At 41.4% G+C, this 14,580-nt stretch overlaps 2 protein-coding genes across 3 annotated transcripts in view; one reads left to right on the top strand and one right to left on the bottom strand.

Annotated features, from left to right (window-relative positions):
* LOC127571939 (mediator of RNA polymerase II transcription subunit 12-like protein) overlaps nt 1-14,580 on the bottom strand; it is a 499,625-nt gene that overhangs the window by 349,299 nt on the left and 135,746 nt on the right. The window lies entirely within an intron of this gene.
* Nucleotides 1,741-7,039, top strand: gpr171 (G protein-coupled receptor 171). Of its 2 annotated transcripts, none has more exons than XM_052018716.1 (2): nt 1,741-1,809; nt 5,833-7,039. In XM_052018716.1, exon 2 carries the CDS (start codon nt 5,875-5,877, stop codon nt 6,871-6,873), a length of 999 nt encoding a protein of 332 aa, XP_051874676.1. In that variant the 5' UTR covers nt 1,741-1,809; nt 5,833-5,874; the 3' UTR covers nt 6,874-7,039. The 2 variants fall into 2 exon arrangements, with proteins under 2 accessions (XP_051874676.1, XP_051874675.1); XM_052018715.1 differs by lacking the exon at nt 1,741-1,809 and adding an exon at nt 2,142-2,264.

The raw sequence follows: 14,580 nt of genomic DNA, 5'->3' as shown, positions 1-14,580 counted from the left end.
CTAGATAGTATAATAGAGAACAGTTTGGTGTAAAATCAGGAATGTTTAGCTGAATTTAAAACGAACTTTTAATGCATTAAGATTTTCCAGGGATTTTAGCAAACAAACTCTGCCATTGAGCCACAGATGTAGTGACAATTGGACTATGGAGCTGAAAGGCTTCAGCGATGTATCGAAGCAGAGGTGGGTGGGGACATTGCAGGAGTAGTGAAGTGGAGAGAAACAGAGACAGAGCAAGAGAGAGAGAGAGAGAGACAGAAACAGAAAGAGTGAGAGAGAGAGACAGAAACAGAAAGAGTGAGAGAGAGAGAGAGAGAGAGAGAGAGAGAGAGAGAGAGAGAGAGAGACACACACAGAGCAAGCGAGAGACACACACAGGTAGCGAGAAAGCGACAGACACAGAGTGAGAGAGAGAGAGACAGAGACACACACAGAGCAAGCGAGACACACAGAGTGAGAAAGCGACAGACAGAGAGAGAGAGAGAGACATACAGAGCAAGAGGGAGAGAGAGACAGAGCGAGAGACAGAGAGCGAGAGAGACATACACAGAGTGAATCTTTGAAAGGATAACTATTTTAAATTTGCAATATTTATAAGATATTATATTTATTTATTAGTCACATGTATATCGAAACACACAGTGAAATGCGTCTTTTTGCGTTACTGAGAATGTTCTGGGGGCAGCCCGCAAGTGTCGCCACGCTTCCGGCGCCAACATAGCATGCCCACAATTTCCTAACCCGTACGTTTTTGGAATGAGAGAGGAAACCGGGGCACCTGAAGGAAACCCATGCAGACACGGGGAGAATGTACGAACTCCTTACAAACAGCGGCAGGCATTGAAACCAGGTCACTGGCGCTGTAATAGTGTTACGCTAACCGCTACACCACCATGCCGCCACCACCTCAACAGCCACTATAGGTCAGCTAGCACACAAAACATCACAAGGCACAGCAGGATTTTGGATGAACTGAAATTTATAGACCATTGGACAACCACGTCACGCAAGGAAACCAGGTCAAATTTTATTCTTGCTGGTTTGTAGTTAACTACTCTCATCCAGGAGATCAGCTGCATATCGACTCTGCTGGCAATGGGGTTAAAGAAAGAGTATTTCATTGTTCTCCTAAGAGCCTTTCAGATGTTGCCCACAATCGATATATGACCTGAATAGAATAAAAGAAACAGCCTGCTCCTTCACGTTCTTGGCAGACACAATAAGAGTGGGCACACATGTGGTTTGGGAGGGCTGTTGGCATGGACATTACCGCCAAGTCATACTTCAGGAAGGGCTGGAGAAAAGAGGAAAGTTCCGTCACTTGGAATAAGTGAGTTCTTGAAAGGAGATTTAAACTGACGCAGGAGATTACAGTAATGTTACGCGTGAGATAATCAGACCCAAAGCCAGACTTTCATTGCAAAACATTATCAAAGCAAGTTAGAAACTTCTTACAAAAATGAAATTCAAAAGTCTCCAAAATTTTCTGAAGTAAGTGGTTTATGGTGATTAAGTGTCAATTCTAAATCTGTCTGAGACACTTTAGACGTAGAGAGTAATATTATGCCTGCAACTTCACAGCAGTCTAGGTTTTTAAAGTCAGGTTTCATCAACGTCAATCAACTAAGTTTCAAATAAACCACACATCCCACAGTAAAACAAACTCTAAATGGCAGGAAAACATGAGCAAACCTATTAGACTGCTGCACAACGATACTGTCACACAAACAGCCAGCAGCTTCTCATTCAACCACGAGACCCAGCTAACCGAGCACGTTCAAAAACAAAATAGTCTGTTTCGAGAATCAGGTATGGTGTTTATTTGTTGTGTTACATTAAAGGCATAAAACTACTTTAAACCATAATTTGCCTAGGTGACAGGACAGTTATTTCATAAGCCATCTTCTGAATGTTCAGCAAGGGGAAGAAGTCCGTCTCTGATCACAAGCATAAAATACAAGAATACCAGCTAAGTGTAGTACCTGACTCCTGACATTTGGTTCCATCAATAGTACACTGTTTTGGGCCAACAGTCAAAGAAAATTTCTCCATCACCGCCTTTACGTGAAAGATGTTATTCTCTTCAAAGACGTAAAGCAAGCTACAGTTAGTAGAGAGAGAAAAATTGCTGGCCTAAATTTCAAATTTTGTCTGAACTTCATTCTTGTGGCAACAACTCAAAAATGGCAAGCGATCCTAGACATGGCTTTGCAAACTACAAATGCTGTTGCAAAATGTTAATGTTTAACATTTTTCAGTATCAGGTTGGTAAATTATTTTCTTACAAATATATAAATACAAATGTTTAATGTGTTATTCTCCTAAATGTATGAAGAGATATGTTTTATTGTTTGAAGGATGGCTTAGAAACAGTCCTGGCAGCCTTGAGGAGATCCAAGTAAATTTGTCAGCAAAGTGTACAGAAATAGCCATGGCCAGAATCACTAGTTTGAGAAAACTCAGTTAAAGCAAACTGTGCTCTTACGATTGTTGGATCAGAGGCTTTAATTGCTTTAAGTATCACATTCCACAAATGTGTTTCTCCATGAGGCATGCAAATTATGTGAATCTGTCTCCATTAATACAAAGAGGTTGTGACTCCCAATGATGAGTGCCAGCAACTGAACACTGGCAAATACCTTGTTTTTGCATGGAATTCCATTTTTTTCTTCATTTTTACTAATACCGTGAAAATCAATTCCACTTTCAAAACTTTCGCTTCACCACAATGGTGATGGGCAAAAAGGTTGGCATAGACATGGTGGGACAAAGGACCCATTTCAGTACTTTAACAGCAGCAGTGCCTAGCAACACTAGCTGAGTCACTTTCTCCATCATCATTAAACATTTCAACAAACAAAACCATTTGCGCCATTTGAAAATATTTCTGCTTTCATGCATTTGCTGCTGCAACCACAAAATATCTATCCGAAGCCTGATCTACTTCACTTCTTCTTCCTTCAGTCTCAGAAGACCTGTGACCTCAACGTTTATTTCTGCTTTACTGACTTCCTTTTATAGAAGCAAATGTTTAAAGGGCTCTTCGAGTAATTTTGCTTTTGGCAAGGAGAGAGACATCCAAAGGAAAACTCCTGAAAACCACCTAGAAACAATTTGAGACTCACTACGTGCTGTTGTACAGAGCACTCCCCAACCCAGGAGAAGAGCATTGTTATCCATGTGCACAAGGTTATAACAATAGCTTCATGGTATGAACTCCGACTTTCAACATTGAAGGCTTTACTTGTACAGAAGAGCTTCTTGATAATGGGGTTTTGAAGGCGACTTAATATTGGTTTTCAAAGACATTAAACTTTGGAAAGACTATTGCTGTAACTCATGTTTCTGGTAAACTGAAACAAGACAACCGATAAGGAAGAGTGTGAGTAATGGGGGGAAATTCACGGGAGTTTAGAACAGCTAGAACTGTACAGTGTGGTTTGCATGTTAAAGTCTGGCCAATGAAAGGATAGTTTTTATATTTTAAAAGATTAATAACAGCACTAAATTGCAGGTGATCCATTTTTGACGGGATATCAATAAGCTGCTTCTATTTAATGTAAATAAATATGAAATACTATATTTCCTTTGATTTTTTTTTAAAGAGAGCACCGTGTAAAAGCAAATTCACAATCTGAGCATACTGTTCTTAAGCATTGGTCATTTATTCTGAAATAGGACTGCAACATTAAGACAGGGGGGAGATGCACAACAAAAGGGGAACGATAGACCGTTTAGGACGACGTCAGTAAAAAGGAAAATGCTTGTTAAGGAAGTGGCAACACACTACTTAGAAAACAATAATAGGAATGGGCAGAGTCAACATCTATGAAAAAGAAATCCTCTTCGACAGTTGTGCGAGAACTTTTCGAGATTGTAACCAGAAGAACAGGTAAAGGCAAACCAGTTGATGAAGTGTAAGTGAATGAGCAAGGGCATAAGTGGACAACGAGAAGGGGTTTTCCACAAAGTGGCAGTGAATCTTTGGAATTCAAACAGCGGTGCTCTGGAGACTCAGTTGCTGAGTATATTCAAGACAGAGATCAACAAATTATTGGATATTATGGAATCGGGGGTTATGGGATTAGTGCAGGAAAGTACCATGCATGTAAAACATCAGCCATGAACTTATTGAACGGCAGAGCAGGCACGAGGAGCTGAATAACCTATTCCTGCTTCTATTCTAAGGGTTAATGTAAAGGGAAAATGCACTTAATGGCAGGACCCTTAAATGCACTGATGTACAGAAGAATGTCCAAGGCCATGGCTCCCTGAAAGTGGCCACACAAGTAGATAGAGTCATAAAGAAGGTGTAGTGGTATCGGTATTGGTATTGGTTTATTATTGTCACTTGTACCAAGGTACAGTGAAAAACTTGTCTTGCATACCAATCATACAGGTCAATTCATTACACAGTGCAGTTACATTGAGTTAGTACAGAGTCCATTGATGTAGTACAGGTAAAAACAATAACAGTACAGAGTAAAGTGTCACAGCTACAGAGAAAGTGCAGCGCAATAAGGTGCAAGGTCACAACAAAGTAGATTGTGAGATCATAGCCCATCTCATCGTATAAGGGAATCATTCAATAGTCTCATCACAGTGGGATAGAAGCTGCCCTTTGAGCCTGGCGGTACGTGCCGTCAGGCTCCTGTATCTTCTACCCGATGAAAGAGGAGAGAAGAGAGAATGTCCCGGGTGGGTGGGGTCTTTGATTATGTTGGCTGCTTCACCAAGGTAGCGAGAGGTAAAGACAGAGTCCAAGGAGGGGAGGCTAGTTTCTGTGATGCACTGGGCTGTGTCCACAACTCTCTGCAGTTTCTTGCGGTCATTGGCAAAGCAGTTGCCGTACCAAGCCGTGATACATCCAGATAGGATGCATGTACTCAGTGCCCTGAACAGTGAAGACAAGAGTAAGGAAGTCACGTTGCAGGTATAGAAACTTTGGTTAGGCCACATTTGGAGTATTGCATGCAATTCTGACCACCCCATTACAGAAAGGATGTGGAGGCTTTGGAAAGTCTGCAGAAGAGGTTTACCAGGATGCTGCCTGGATTAGAGGGTATGAGCTATAAAGAGAGGTTGAACAGACTTTTTTTTTCCCTCTAGAGCATCGGAGTTTGAGTAGAGACCTGATAGAAGTTTATAAAATTCTGAGAGGCATAGATAGGGTAGAGAGTCAGAATCTTTTTCCCAGGGTAGAAATGTCAAAAACAAGAGGAAATACATTTAAGTTGACAGGGGAAACATTTAAAGAGGGCGTGCAGGGCAATTTTCTTTCTTTTACACACAGAGAGTAGTGGATGCCTGGAACTGGCTGCCAGGGGTGGTGAGGGGGGCAGATACAATGGCCTTAGATAGAGACATGAATATGCAGGAAATGGAGGAATGTGGCTCAGATGCAGACAGAAGAGATGTGGTTTAATTTGGCATCATGTTTGGCGCAGACATCGTGGGCTGAAGGGCCTGTTCCTGTGCTGTACTGTTCTATGTTCTATTTCTTATATAACCACCACTGCACCCCAACAAAGGCAAGGGCTGCAATCTAGACCAGCGAAAGTCTACCTGATCCAGACAGTAGGTTAAAAACCGGCTTAAAAACTTAAAATAGTTTTTTGAAGTTGCCAAATTAAATCAACAACGTAATAGGTTCCCCTTAGTGCTTCTTTGAGATCATCCAAATTTATTTCTCAAGGTTCATTTTCACATTTGGCTTATAGACCTCATGAGATCTCTCCCACACAGATCCTCTGACCAGATACCTACATATCTTTGACTTGACGAAAGCAATGCAGAAAATAATTTTCAGTCTTTCTTTTCTCCTTGTTGCAGATCTAAAGTTGGGCTTCACATTTTTATCTGAAACAGCATACAATGAGCACCAAATCATCAAATGTCTCTACTGCCCAATGCACGATGAACAACAATATGGAAGCTTTCACTTATTTCTATTACTTAATCTTTTTGATTGGCATCATCGGGAGTTGCATAGCACTTTGGGCTTTTAGTAAACAGAGGAAAGCCAAAAAATGCCTTAATATCTACCTAATTAACCTTCTGACTGCCGATTTTCTGCTAAGTTTGGCTCTCCCTTTCAAAATAGCTGTTGACTTGGGTATTGCTCCCTGGAGCTTGAAGATCTTCCACTGCCAGGTCACAGCATGCCTCATGTATATTAATATGTATGCGTCAATTATATTTCTGGGCTTCGTGAGCATAGATCGCTATATTCAGCTCTCTGGTAGTTCAAGATTCCAACGGATACAGGAGCCAGGTTTTGCAAAAATGATGTCTGTCATTATATGGATAATGGTGCTGCTTCTGATGGTACCAAACATGGCAATCCCCATCAAAGTCATCACCCCAAAACCTTTAGTGAAGTGTGCAGAAATCAAGAAGATCATAGGGCTTCGCTGGCATGTCTTCACCAATTTCATCTGTATTGCGATATTTATGAATGTTTCAGCTGTACTACTGACCTCAAACTTTCTTTTGGTGAAAAAGCTCCACAAAAATAAGGACAAAGAGACACAGAACGACGTGAAGCAAACTCTGAGGCACATTTTGATTCTGACTGGCATCTACATCATTTGTTTTGTGCCGTACCACATTATTCGGACTCCATACACTCTTAGTCAATACAAACCAAAGATGGACTGCAGTCTACAAAGATCCCTATTTCTGGCCAAAGAGTCCACCTTTCTTTTGGCTGTTCTCAACCTTTGCTTTGATCCCATTCTGTATTTTTACCTCTGCAAATCATTCCGGTCAAAAATCACAGAAACTTTTGGATCAACCAAAGAGACCAGGTGCAAGAAAAAACTTGAGGCTGAAAAGAGAGATGAGGAGAATAATTTAACTCAGTACAGCTAAACCAAACGTTCCCTCCTGTATATCGCACCAGTTTGCTTCGAATGCTACAAAGTGCAGAAATCTTAAATTATAAATTGGATCCATGCAGAAATCATAAATTGTGACAAGAGATAAAGACAATGTTTCTCATCGTTAAGAGAGTTTTACTCATGCATATGTATATGTATTCAACTGGGTTTGCATTTTTCTATATACAGTGCTATATGGAATAGTATATATTTTATATTATTTAATTAAACCAGTGCTTAATCTTGACAGACAAATGATTATAAACATGGCCTGGTGTCATTTTGTACAGTAATTGCTTTTCCTCTCATTGATGTCTTGAAAGGCATCATTCATAATTCTTTTTTGCAGTAGCTCATACACTCGTAATGTCCCAGAAGGCCATTCAGCCCATGTCTACTACAAGCAGAGCAATTTAATCAGTCCAACTCCCCCTTGTCATATGCCCCGTAGCCCTGCGATGTACTCCCTCGTACACAACCATTAACTTCCACAAAGGGCCAATGTATCCTCATCAATTAACCCAACATGTGGGAGGAAAGCCACGTGGTCACAGAAAGAACGTGCAAACTTCACACAGACAGCACCACAGGTCGGAATCGAACCTGGGTCCCTGGAGCTATGAGGCAGCAGCGCTAACTGTTGTTCACTGTGCTATTCCATTTGCAAGTCATCAGTGCATCGTGAATGCTTTAGTAGCAACTCTTCAGCTTCCTTGTACAGATAACATGAATGGGTAATGTTTGGAATAAAGAAGTCAAGGGTGGAAATAAAAGAACTCAGACAAAGACAAAAGGGGTCACCTCGAGAAAAAATGTGACAGCACCATCACCTCAGAGGCAGGTTTCAAAAGAGTGCAATGGGGAGCTTACTTTAAGTGACACAACTCTCCAGCCTCACGTGGCCACACAACTCCTAAAGACGGCAAAGCCTTGGTTCTGCTGAGATCCCACAGGTGTAGCAGGCCTCTAGACAGCCCATCCTGGGCTCCTGCTCATACAGACTGCTTCATTCTCTTTAATCGTGTCTGATAATCAAACTTAAAAAATGAGTCAGATTATTAATTTATTAAATCAATCTATTTGAAAGCATTTAATTTAAAAAAAAACATTCTGGTGAAATGAACCAAGATGCTTTATTATGTTGATGAACGTCAAATGAATGGGACCATGCTACATGCACCAGGTAGTGTAGCGGTTAGCATAATGCTTTATGGCGCCAGCGACCCGGGTTCAATTCCGGCCACTGTCCGTAAGGAGTTTATACGTTCTCCCTGTGACTGTGTGGGTTTCCTCCAGGTGCTCCAGTTTCTTCCCACATTCCAAAGACGTACGGGTTAGGAAGTTGTGGGCACGCTATGTTGGCGCCGGAAGTGTGGCGACACTTGCAGGCTGCCCCCAGACCACGCGACGCAAAAGATGCATTTCACTGTGTGTTTCAATGTACATGTGACTAATAAAGATATCTTATCTTATCCTGGTAAAGGTGGCCCTGAGGTTAACTTATGGTCAACTGGTTTACGATTGTCACTTGCACTGAGGTACAGTGACAAACTTGTCTTGCATACCGTTTGTACAGATCAATTCATTACACGGTGCATTGAGGTAGTACAGGGTAAAACAATAACAGAATGCAGAATGAAGTGTTACAGTTACAGAGAAAGTGCAGTGCAAATGTAGACAATAAGGTGCAAGGTCATAATGAGGTATTCCTACGAACGACAGTTTCCTTCGTGCACTGGGTGAGCAAGAATACTTGGTGGGAGCACAGCTCGAGCCTCCTGCATCAAGGCCAGTCATCTTGATGGCAAATCCTGGGTTGCAATGAGAAGCCAGATGTGCCTGCAGCACACAGGCACATAGGTCCAAAACATGCTGACGCCTGCGCTGCAGCTCTCTCTGCAGAACTGCGGGCTTGTCATCAACCCGATCTGGCCCACTGCTCCAGCTTTGATAAAGTGCTGTAATTGTGCTGGTTGTATCCTTCAGGTGAGGTGCTTAACCATGGGTTTCAACCAATTGCTGCAAAAGATTCTACTCCTGGGAGAGCAGGGGGAGGTTTCCCCCATGTCCTGGCCATCACAGATCAACTGATAAACCACCTCACTTTTTTTTATTTGTTATTCACAGGACCTTGAAAAGCAAGTCTACTTACAAAGCTTTACACTTCAAAAATTTGCTCATCGTTTTGCAAAGTATTTTAGGTAACGTTCTCAGAATATAAGAAGTGCATAATTTCAGACTGAGTGCAGGAGAAATCATGCGTTGCTGCCTGCTTACAACTTCCCAAAAGTAAAACACTTGTGATGAAGAACACAATTTAGGAAATATAACTAAGGGCAAGAACAGGAAAACTAATGGCAATCTTTGAAGAAGAAATTAGACACTTAATTTCATGCCTGCAGCCTGCATAATCCATTGTACTTCGGATTCTGTTGCTGCATTGCAAGAGGTCATTTCCATTGATTTTACCAACAATTTTTGTTCTTGCCAGCTATTTTTCTTCTCTTCTCCTAGAGAGCAATCATTATATTCTGACTCGACAGGCTGTCCTCGGGTAATGGACTGGTTACATTTTTGTTTACAGAGGTCCATAAGTCGATTTTGTCCGTAAGTCGGAAAATACACGACAGTCAATATGGTAGCCATAGCTCCACAGTGTTGTAATGAATGGCATCAAAAAGCACACAAGACTAATAATAAAGAAGAACTACTGAAAGTGGAGAGAGAGAGGAAATTAGTTCTGCCATTCGTATTAACTAACGTATGTCCATCGGGCTTTTAATAATGTTATGGGGGCTCATTTGTACGTAGGGGTGTCCATAAGTCGGGTGTTTGTAACCTGAGGTTGTCCTGTAATATTTTATTATAATCTTCTAGTTATTCATGCAATGGATGCCATTGGTAATAGCATTATTTATTGTCCATCCCCAATTCCCCCTGAACTCAGGAGGCAGTTAAGAGTCAACCACCTGGGGAGCCTGGTCAAACTGGGTAAGGATGGCAGATCGTGTTGCTTGAACGATACAAGTGAGCCAGACAAGACTGTAGGACAACCTGATAGCTTCATGGTTGCTGTTATTGAAACCAACTTATTTCATTTGAATTTAAATTCCCCATGTCACAGGATCACTGACTGGACCTCTGGCTTCTGGTACAGAAACTTAAATCACTAGGTTTCCCTGGAATTGGGAAGGAATGGAGCCAGTTATTTGTAAAAAAAACAGATGTTATGACATTGATCTATTCTGTCCTTCTATTTCCATTTATTTCATTTCTTTACAACATCGGAAGCCATTCAGCCCAGTGAGTCTACACCACATTCCTCCACTTATTTTTATAATCCATTTATCAGACATCTACTAACATCCCTGACAGGTACCTGCTCCAGTGGCCAATAAATCCAGCAACTTGCACGTCTTTGGCATGTGGGAAGAAACTGCAGCATCCTGGGGAAATAAGTGTGGTCACAAGTAGAACGTGCAAACTCCACACATATAGCACCAGGGATCAAGATCAAACCCAGAATATAAGCCACCCACATTATCCGCAGCACCACCCTACTGCCCTATGACTGAATTGACAACGATATTTATTCATGTTGGTGGTGGAAGGATGTAATAACTTCATTGCATGAAAAGTTTTCCAGTTAGTTACATTTATGCTGATGACCACAATATATTAGCGAGTTTCACTTGCAAATGCAGAGTGGCGCAGCTGGTAGAGCCGCTGCCTGACAGTTCCAGTGACCTAGGTTCAATTCTGAGCTCGGGTGCTATGTGTGTGGAGATTGCACGTTCTCCCTGTGACCGCACGGGTTTCCTCCAAGTGCTTCAGCTTCCTCCCACATCCCAAAGACATACAAGTTGATAGATTAATTAGCTACTGTAAATTGTCCCTAGAGGGTAGGTGAGTGATAGAATCCAAGGGAATTGGTGGGAATGTAGGCAGAATAAAATCTGACTAGTGTAGGATTAGCTGGTGCTTGCTGGTCAGTGTGGACTTGATGATATCACTGTCTGTAAAGGGTTTCTGGATATGGACCTGAAACATCCCTCCGACATCACCTGGCCTTAATAATTGCAGCTCATCTGGAGTTGATTAATTCTTATGCTGAATACCTATTTAAAAAAAACTACATTTATAATGATGTTGGAATTGGTTTATCATTGTCACTAGTACCGAGGTACAGTGAAAAACTTGTTTTGCATACTGTTCATACAGATCAATTCATTACACAGTGCATCAAGGTAGTAAAGGTAAAACAATAACAGAATGCAGAGTAAGGTGTCACAGCTACAGAGAAAGTGCAGCGTAGGCAGACAATAACTACAGAGTGCAGCTACAGAGAAAGTGCAGCAAGGTCATAACAAGGTAGATTGTAAGGTCAAAAGTCTACCTTTTAAGAGTTTTACACATCCTTCCATCAAGGTCACATTTACAATAACCCCATTTTTTGGGGGGTTTGGGAACGTTAACCAAGATTTCACTTGCTTTAAAAAGTTTAAAATCATAGATTTCCCAATATGTATAAGCAGTAATTAAAAAAATTAAAAGTTTGCAAGTTGGTGTGTAATTTACATGAAGCTTTCATGTAAAATAATAGTTGCATTTTCCATACGTTGAGAATAAATTAGTGAATATTAACATAATTCTCTGCAATTGTATTAACTTTTTCATTTTTCTTCAGCCCACATGAGCAATCAACATGTTGCATTTCACATACATTTCATAATCCAAAAGATGACATGAACTTAATCAACACATCTTATATAGGCAGATACTTGATATACAGCAGCACCATCTCCTGCATCTCCTGTCACCAACGACCACAAAGAAGAGGGGGAGGATGTGGATTTGTGCCTTTGATGCATTAACCTGATAAGCTGAGATCTCATCACAAATTAATGTGATAATGCTGCTTGAGCAGCTCTGCCCTTCTTTGGGAACACTCAAACTAACTCTAAAACTTGCTGTTTGGAAACATCAAGGTGTGTTTTCAGAAGAAATCTCCTCCATGTTTCTTGCTGTAGAAATACGACCTTCATTAAACAAGTAGCTTCAACATTATTGGAAAATGTGCAGTTCCCCATGTTCCATTTGCCATCACCAAGTAATATTCTGATGTGGCTGGTTTTGCTCAATAAACTCCTGTGAATCTAATGTGCAAGAACTCAGCAATGTAAGAATCACATGTACCAATCCCAATAACAATCAACAAACTCAGTCAATGCATAATAAGATATTACTTCTGCAATCAGGCAGCGATAGGTGCAAGCACAGAATCCGATTAAATTTGCAGGGCCACCTCAGGTATCAATTGAGCTGCAGCTAGAATCTATCAACATGTTTTTCACTATTACCAAGTTATACGCCAATGCTTGGGGCTCAGGTATCAAGTGAACTGCTAACCAAACAGCATTGTCAACTCGTCAGCTGATCATGGATGGGATATAGTGAGCTTTCTCCAAGTCAAAATTACATGCAAGCAATGAACAAAAATCTGCTGAAGGAACTCAGCGAGTCAAGCAGCACCTGTGGGAAGAAAGGAATTGTCGGCATTTCGGTCGAAACCCTGCATCAAGGCTGAGAATGGAAAAGCGAGATGGCCAGTATAAGAGAGGAGAAGGGGAGTGGTGAGACAGGAGTCCGAGCTGATTGGTGGACTGAGGAGGAATGTAAGATTACAGGCAGGTTGTGCCAGGTAGGGGAGGGGAGCAAGGATGGAGTTGGGAGACAGTGGCAGGTGAATGACAGATGGAGGCGGACAGAGAGCGAGAGCGAGAAAAATGTATATGGGGAGGCAAATGAAGCAAGGTGGGGGGAGGGGGGGTGTGAAGATTGGAGGGAAATAAACAGGAACACAAAGTGCTGGACTCCAGATTCCGGCATCTACAGTCTCTTGTGTCTCCATTATATGCAAGTAGCTGGTTGACACAAGGCAGCAAACTGGCCATTGGAACTACCAAGAGGCAGTAGCTCAATGGACAACATTTTACCAATGCATTCACTCATTCATAAAAGGGGTTTGGAAATCCTTCAGGGAATTCCGATCTATAGTTTGCCTTCACTGCATTGTGTTTCCTCAGGTTGGAACCCAGATCCCAAAGCAGCAGTGGATGCAGCAAACCAATAAATTGTGTCCCATGAGTAAACCATTTCTTGGAGCTATCGAATTCAAAGCTTTTAGGAACTGCAATTTCAGAGATTCAGTCAATGCTCAGATAGTATTTAGTAGCTTTGATCCAATCTGTCAGGAGGTAAACTATCAATTTCACACACTGCTCAGAAGGACTCTTCATCGACCAAGCGAGAGTAAAATTCAGCAGGGGGTAACACCAGATGTGTGCTCAGTCCTGCCACTTTCCAGTTAGTGAGTTAGTTTAAAATGATCCACACTTTTGTAAAGATTTTGAGATATGGATTACTATTAAACTGAAGATAGGTTTCACCTTGAGGGCTGAATAATTCAAGGGCAGGCCTCAATCTATACTCACAAGTTAAAAGTAACCTTTCAAACTAATATCATGCACACAAGTAGTCAACCTCAGGACTTCCTAAACTCACTATAAAATAAATCTTATTATTCTATTAAATCCTAATTTGCCACTATAGAACATCTATTGTTTTTAGATTCATAGTGATTCATACTTATGCAGCACAGAAAAAGTTCATGCTGACCAATATGCCTACCTATGCTAATTCCATTTGCATGCATTTGGTCTTTATCTCTCTGAACCTTTCCCTATCTATGTACATGTCCAAAGTCTTTTAAATCTCAAAACCCCAATAATCCAGCATCCAATTGTTTGGAAACCCTGACAGTCCCACATGAGGGTCATTCATTAGTCTGGAATGTGAGCTGGGGATCCAGAGAGCAAGTGGGATGCATGGTCAGAACCAGAACCCGGAATGTAGTGTGGACCAGGTTCTGGACTCTGTCAACATTTCAGGTCAAAACCTTGCATCAGGAATGAAACACTGCATAAGAGACACCGTGGCCTTATTAAATGGCACCAGACACCTCAAAGCACTGGAAAAGTACCACCAACACTGTCTTCTGAAAATCCTTCAAGTTCTCAAAGTAAGAAAGAGGATTCAAGGATGTGTTCAAATGTTCCTTGAAGAAATGCAACATGCTCAGTGACTTATGTGAACCTCTAATCCATAACTGCTCAAAGTAGAGAAAGAGCCTTCAGAATGGTTGTGAGAACCTCAAGTCCATGCATCAGGAGCAGACAGAAGCCCTACCTAAATGGCTCACAATCTGCCCACCCACCTGCCTCATCAGACACTTCCTGCCCCATCAGGGAAAGAGTTTGTGGTTCAAATCAGTCACTTCAGAACCCATCAAACCAAGGTGGAAGCAAGTCATTCTTAATCCCAAGGGACTGTCTGAGAAAAAGAAAGAAATGTATTCCTCAAAAATCTCAAAGCAAGTGGGGAAAAAAGTATACTATTGACTTTCAGTTATTGATTTGTAAATAGCTCATCTCATGTATTCATGGATGTCACACACTCCTAGGGCACAGGTTAGATATAGAGTGAAGCTCTCTCTACATCATCCCATCAAATATTCACAGGGCACAGGCTAGCCAGTTACAAAACCTGTGTTCATCCAAAAAAAAATCACACCCCAAGTTAAAATCACCCATAATGAGAAGCTCAGTAGTTACTTCCACCCACTGTGTTTACTCTGCAA

The sequence above is a fragment of the Pristis pectinata genome, chromosome 6 (assembly GCF_009764475.1).
Source record: "Pristis pectinata isolate sPriPec2 chromosome 6, sPriPec2.1.pri, whole genome shotgun sequence".
NCBI classification, from domain to species: Eukaryota; Metazoa; Chordata; class Chondrichthyes; order Rhinopristiformes; family Pristidae; genus Pristis; species Pristis pectinata.
This window is presented reverse-complemented; position numbering and strand designations above follow the sequence as displayed.

Excerpts from the sequence above, each read along its gene's own strand:
- gpr171 (XM_052018716.1), top strand. The coding sequence starts at position 5,875 with ATGAGCACCAAATCATCAAATGTCTCTACTGCCCAATGCACGATGAAC.